This window comes from Panthera pardus, unplaced genomic scaffold (assembly GCF_024362965.1).
Source record: "Panthera pardus isolate Hobbes unplaced genomic scaffold, ASM2436296v1 HiC_scaffold_7, whole genome shotgun sequence".
NCBI lineage: Eukaryota > Metazoa > Chordata > Mammalia > Carnivora > Felidae > Panthera > Panthera pardus.
Window position 1 is genome coordinate 7982618 of NW_026527002.1, and position 7284 is coordinate 7989901.

The 7284-nt window shown below is 39.4% G+C and overlaps 1 protein-coding gene across 1 annotated transcript in view; it reads left to right on the plus strand.

Moving 5' to 3' along the window:
• Nucleotides 1-5666, plus strand: part of TGS1 (trimethylguanosine synthase 1) — a 44237-nt gene extending 38571 nt beyond the window's left edge. The window contains exon 13 of the mRNA XM_019421312.2: nucleotides 4059-5666. Coding sequence (XP_019276857.2) covers nucleotides 4059-4181 — 123 coding nt within the window. The 3' untranslated portion in view covers nucleotides 4182-5666. The remainder of the gene's footprint in view (nucleotides 1-4058) is intronic.
• Nucleotides 5667-7284: the final 1618 nt, after the last annotated feature.

The following is a 7284-nucleotide window of genomic DNA, read 5'->3' on the forward strand; positions in this document are numbered from 1 at the left end:
TTTGTGCATCTTATAATAAAGTCCCTGCCCTTAGTATTGATTATATATTTTTCCATTAGGATCCAGTTTAGTGGTTATTTTCTTTTATCTGTTCAGCTGCCGTACCTATTTACTTCAAATCAGTTTGCTTTTGAAAAACAAATGCAGGGGTGCCTCACCAACTCAGTCAGTAGAGCATGAGACTCTTGATCTCTCCAGGTCGTGAGTTCAAGCCCCACATTGGGCATAGTTTACTTAAAAAGAGAAAGAAAGAGGAAGGGAGGAAGGAAATGCACTTTTGAATGTTTAGTTGACTCTTAAATCTTTTGTTTTTATTAAAGTTACCACCTTTACCACGATCTTTACCCGTTTCTCCTTTCCCAGTCCCCAAGGAACAACTATTTTAACATCTAGTTGATGAGGGTTACAAGCCTTAGTTCTAGTTCAGTCCAAACTAATTGGGATTTCTTTTGGTAAGTCTAGTATCCTTGGGTAATATGCCAGAAACATACTATGTAATCCAGAGGTAATAACCTTTATCTATTTACCTACCTGCCCTTTACTCTCCCGTTCCTGTCTTGCCTCTCTCCTTTCCTCCTTTTCTCTCTCTCAATTTATTAAACTTTAAGAAAGAGGAAGGAATCAAATAGCCTTTTTTCAGTTAAACCTGCTAGTGAAAAATAAAGACAACTGGAAATCAATGGCATTAAGTTTGATTGAAACAAAGTATTACTGGTTTGAACTACACAGTCTTTATAGTCTTTTCAGCTCCAGAATCCTAACCTTTATATAGTTGGGGGCCTGGGTGGCTCAGTCAGTTAAGCCTCTCACTCTTGTTTTTGGCTCAGATCATGATCTCATGGTGTGTGAATTTGAGCCCCTGCATCAGACTGAGGGGTGACAGTGCAGAGCCTGCTTGGAATTCTCTCTCTCCCTTTCTCTCTGCCCCTTCCCAGCTTGTGTGTGTGTGTGTGTGTGTGTGTGTGTGTGTGTGTGTGTGTCTAATAGTTAAATAAACATTTAAAAGAAGTTTAAAAAAAATAAAATATATATGGTTTTAAAAACATGAAAAAGTACAAAAACACTAAAGTTAGAAATTGGTTTTAATTAGAACATATGAAAGTAACACTTTAAGTTTCTAAACACTGAATAGATACGAGTTTTCTCATATTTTGACATAGACCCACCTTTTCCTCAGTATCAGGAAAAGTGCACGCTTGTTTTTTTGTCTGTCACCTGCCTCTCCCAGCCTACATGAAGGTTGAGATTCTGTGTGTGTGTTTTTGCTACACTCCACTACCTGGAACAAAAACCTCCACGCATTCAGTAAATAGTTTTTGAATAAAATAATTCATTAAGCATTTTGCAACAGACCCGAGAAAACTCTCACGCGGTGAGCGCATCTCCGTTCTTTTTTCTATCCAGAGCACTCAGGTCCAGGCAACCCTCTAAAAAGTGGGGAGAAAGGGAAAAGAAAGTACCCCACTTTCTCAGGGATTTGTTGGGTTTTTCTTAAGTTTATTTATTTTTGAGAGAGAGCACGGGCAGGGGAGTGGCAGAGAGGGTGGGGGGGTGGGGACAGGATCCGAAGTGAGCTCTGTGCTGACAGCAGAAAGCCCAATGCGGGGCTCGAACTCACGAACCTCCAGATCATGATCTGAGCCGAAGTCAGACACCTAACTGACTAAACCACCCAGGAGCCCCTCAGAGATCTGTTTTAATATAATTCTATTTATGGCTCACAAAACGCACTTTTCAGGGACATAGGTAGTGCTGTTTTTCAGATCCTTCTAAATTGATGGTGGAACTGGTATTCAGATCTGCCTCTGACTTTGCTCTTGGTTTTCTGCTAGACCTCTCCTAGTAGACTTTTGCTGTGGTCTCAACTCTAGTTCTCTTAACCTGCCCTCTCCTCTCCCCCTGCCTTGTCCTCCTCTCTCCTCCCCAGTCACCACCCCCAACCCCCGCCTCCCTCGAGAAAACTTCAGCTTGCCAATTTGTCACTTCCTCTTGAGCAAATCACTGGTTTAAAGGAACAGGAGAAATACTGCACCTGAATTATGTCTAACTCCTGGAAAACTTACCATGAAATAATTATATTTTAGATATACTAGTGAGAATGCCTTTTATTGTTTAAAGACAAAATTTGTCATTTTGCCCTTACGAAAAATCAGACTGACAGGGGCACTTGGCTGGCTCAGTCGGTGGAGCGTGTGACTCTTGGTCTCAGGGTTGTAAGTAAGTTCAAGCCCCCTGTTGGGTGTGGAGCCTACTTAAAAAAAAAAAAAAGAAATGAATAAAGAAAAATCAGACTGGCATAGAGATACCAAAATAGAAGAAACAATTATTCCTATAATTGCCACTTAAAGACTAGTTGACTACTTTTAATTTCTAAAGTTTTACTTTAATGTACTCTTTATTAGTGAATAGTGGGATACACGTGTGCTTTTTATCATTATGACAGATACTGTGTTTGACTTGAGTTGTCAGCTATTCCTACTGATAAAAACACAGCCATCTCTTTGGTGTGTGGTATTTTTGTTGTTGTTTTTTTTTTGGGGGGGGGGGGTTCTGTTTGTTTTTTTGTTTGGTTTGGTTTTTTTGCAGGTGGGCATTGATGTTGATATTAACTTTTTTAGTGGGACAGCTTCTTTTAGAATGACCTGTGGTTTCTTCCCTATTTCTGTAGCTGTAACTTTTTTTCTAAGAGGAAGTTGAAATGCTTTTTTAAAATACACACTCATTGGTGATGCACAAAAAATCTTCCCTTCTGCCAGATGCTGGTGTAGCACGTGTAATGCCGCTGAGGTTAGTTCTCTCAACCTCCATGCCGAACGAAACCAGCTGCAGCCCTGCAAAATACTCAGCTTTGCCGATTAGGATCACAGATTGGATTACGGAAACTACAGGTCTCCTTTCGTTGGAACCTGCCCTTGATATTTTGGGTATCCCCAAATATCAGTGCCTTCAGTTATCAGACCCCCAGGACTTTCCCCTTGCGATACCCTTCCCCCTGATCGTTCTCGCTGCTATCTTGATAAAGATTCTGGTAACGGAATCGTGGGTTTAGAAGGTAATATATTTGCTAGTTGATAGACGTGAGAATGAAAAGTTGTTGGAATGAACCAAAATTTTATCTGTAGACCTTTGGGGACAGCATTGCTAGTTTGAACCATCCTTTTGATGTTAACTCTGTGGAGGTAGAGAGGAGGTGATGCTTTTTTAGCTTCCTAATAAAAAGGTTGGTCACTGTTTCCTCGTAGACCTCAGAAAGTAGGGGGTCTTAAAAATATACACACGAGGGGCACCTGGGTGGCTCAGTCAGTGGAGCATACACCTTCAGCTCAAGTCACGATCTCACCGTGAGTTTGAGCCCCTCATCAGGCTCACTGCTCTCAGTGCAGAGCATACTTTGGATCCTCTGGCCCCCACTCTCTCTGCCCCTCCCCTGCTCATGCTTTGTCTCAAAATTAAAGAAACACTTTAAAAAATACACAAGAGCAACAGGTGGAGGAAGTGGTCCTGGTCAGGATAACAGCACAAGAGAAGGAAAAAGCATACAGCAGAGACCAGAACTCTGACAGGAGCTTGGGATCATTTCTATCTTGCCGTCTGGTGTATTCCAGCATTCGGGAGCAGGTGCTCGATGAATATCGTTGAATGTGTGAAAGGGCAAGTCGAAGAAGGTAAGGTGAACAGGACCGAAAGCTGTCAGGGAAGGGAGTTCTTTTTTTAAGTTTCTATTTAATAAATAAACCTGATATTTGGGAAGGGTCCGTTCATTTTCTCTCCCTCTTGAGGGCGTTAGCTTCTGCCATTGGAGAGATTGGGTCCTGCCCAAGAAACACAGCACATGGTCTTACCCATATGATCAAATGTGTTTGAAACAAGTATTTCTGCCACCAAATATTACATTAATACCTGCCTGGAAAGTAACGATGGACATTTGAGATGCCTTGTTATTTGAAAGACTTAATTGAAAAGCCGGAGTCTTATTATTTGATAAAGCATTTAAATGAAGGATTTATTTTGAAATCATGCTTCTGTTATATGTGACTTTTTTCCATTCCTTTTTTTAGGTGGCATCCTTAGCCGGGCCTGGAGGGCAAGTGGAAATAGAACAAAACTTTCTTAATAATAAATTGAAGACAATCACTGCTTATTTTGGGGACCTGATTCGAAGATCAGCCTCTGAATCGTAACTGTGAAGGTGCTATAAGGACAGACAAATGGATCATGTGTGGTCAGAACATTATTCAGATGAGACCCTTGAATCTCTTTCTGCATTCACTAATATCTTGTACCCACGATCTTACATCACCGTATGACACAGGAGCTTACGGTAGATTCATGAATATTAATGAGGTACTTGGACACCTTTGGGTAATATTAACTGTGTGCCGTATACATGAGGATAGTCAGTATCTGAAATGGAAAAGGTAGGCTTTCCCCTGTGCCTAACGTCAGACAGTGTGTATATATGTATGTGTGTGTGTCTATATATATTTTTGAATCGCACATGTTTTGGTTTAACATCTTTGTGTGTAAGTGGGTATAAGAAACAATCACCGTGTTTCTTCTAATACAGCGATATAAAAAAACAGTGAATGAGCTGTAGTCTGCCCATTAGACCCCTGCTGAGATAAATAATATTAAGCCTTTAAGGGTAGAAACATAAACAGTACAGAAGGGTAGAAAATGAAAAGTAGAACTCTCCTACCCCTTCCCCTATCCATTATTCATTTATCTAAAGATAACGACAGCTAACAGTATTTTATAATTCCTTTGGAAGACAGAAAAGGAATTGCAGTATACTTTAATACACTTTTTTCCCTCTCATTGATGCACTGTTCAGTACTCCCCCCCATTTTTTACATAACGTATGTTTTTTTAAACTATGTACATTTCATTACTGTATCTTGAAGACCTTTCCCATATCCTTACGTACATGGAGCTCTACCTCATTCCTTTTCATGGCTATCCTATGTTCCATCATGTTGTATTAATTTAACTGGTCCCTGTTGATGGACACCTGGACGGTTTTCAGTTTTTTGCAACTGTCAACTGTTGCAGGCGTCATCAAGCATTTTAGTTTTGTTATCTTATGTGTCAGAAAAATAGTATCTTATTGTTTGTATGTATTCCTTAATTATGAATGAGATTTGAGCATATTTTCATATATTTTGGTCTTAATAGTTTTTCCCCTTTTAAATTTACCGTTCTTATATTTTATCAGTTTTGGAGGGATTGTTATCTTTTTCTTATTAATATACATGACTTCTTCATAAATTAAAGAGCCCTTTGCCTTCAGTAGGTATTGCAGATATGTTTTTCCAGTTTGTTATTGGCCTTTGCTTGTTCTGTAGCTATTTTGTTTTTGTTTTTGCCATACATGAGTTTTTAATTTTTATGTAGTCAGACCTATCGGTCTTTTTCTTTGTTGCTTCTGGGTTTATTTTTCTTAAAAGACATTTTTCCATTCCCAGAAAATACATACATTGATCTAAGCTTTTTTTTTTTTTCTAGAATTTTACTGTGTTTGTGTCTTTGCTCCGTCTAGAATTTGCTTTTTAACATTCTCTGATTTTATAAAATTAATGTGTTTTAAATTTCCATTGCAAAAATAATAAGTATATTTTGTAAAATGGGGTTTATATTCTTTTTCTATTAAAATGGCAATGAAAGGAGGAATGTGTGTTGCGTAATTATTCATCTAAAAAGTGTATTTAGGGGGCGCCTGGGTGGCTCAGTTGGTTGAGCATCCGGCTTCGGCTCTGGTCATGATCTCACGGTTCATGGGTTCGAGCCCCACGTTGGGCTCTGTGCAGACACACTCGGTGCCTGGAGCCTGCTTCCGATTCTGTGTCTTCCTCTCTCTCTGCCCTCCCCTGCTCACGCTCTGTCTCTTTCAAAAATAAAACATTTTTTAAAAATTTAAAAAATAAATAAAAAGTGCGTTTAGTCATTTTAACAAGTAGGTAAAAAGATAGGACCGTAGGACTCTGTCAGGGATCTGGGACCTTTATCTTTTAATAATGTGGACATGTTAAACATTAGACAAAACATGGCTTTGGCTGGGATGGAGCTAGGGGAATTGAAATAAACTAGAATTTCCAGTAAGTACTGGGAGAATAACTGTTAAATAAAACAACTTTGTCGGGGAATGGAGAAGCAATGCTAATTTTTGTCTCTTGAAACTTTACAATGTGTTCCCAGTTGTCCTGTGGCAATAGAGCCGGTCATGAAGGATGAATTGTTTATTGATTCGCAACATCAAAATCTGTCAACATTCTTTGTTTTTCTACTTTCTCGTCACAGAACATCAGTGTATGTATCGTAAGTCTGTCATCGTTTTTTAAATAATGGCACCCTTGGTCATAACCACGGGGCCTCTAGAACTAGAACGTGACTGTACTCAGCCACTGAGGTAGGAGTTAGAGGAGTAAAAGCAGATTTCCGAAATCACCAAGTGTTTTTTAGTTTGTGTCCCTTAACCTTTCATGTGTATCTTTTTTCCACAGTACGTTTTCTTATTTGTATATTGTTAATATTAAAACTAATTTATCTTCCTGAACATACATACGAGTAGAACGGGAAGCCTAGCCGAGATTAAAATACTCTCCACTAATCACACGCAGACATAACATAGACTCGTTTGTAGACTATTGGTAGTGTTCAAAAGAACTTTATCGTGCAGCTCCTGTGTTCGAATAAAATCTTACCGAAAGGCCAAATATGGAAAACAGATAAAAGTAAAGCTTCTAGAGTTGCTTCCGATAAAACAGAAATGAGGCTAGCAGCCCTTGTTCTAGTCCAACTCTCTTTTTCTTCTTGTTAAATTACAAGACTTCTTCAAAGTTGCTTTTATAAAAAAAAAAAAAAGGATGTATTTTCAATTTGAGTACAAAGTGAACAACTCAAAAAGGGACACCCCCTACCCTCGCCTCCTGCCTGGAGCGCTTTGTCTGCACCTCGTCTCCCACATTTCCATTCCCCTTCCCAAAGGCAATGGTGGGCAGCACCTTAGTATGTTGTACTTCGAGACATTTCCCAGAGCTGTCCACACACAGTGGGATGGAACATAATAGGATAATATTTTGACATTTGATTTTAATAAGCCGTACAAGTTTCTCCATTTTAATACGTAAACATTTGCGCTATCGTTTTTTCTTTTTTGTATTTATTTTTGAGAGAGAGACAGAGTGAGAGCGGGGAGGGACAGAGAGAGGGAGACACAGAATCCAAAGCAGGCTCCAGGCTCTGAGCTGTCAGCACAGAGCCCAACACAGGGCTTGAACTCCTGAA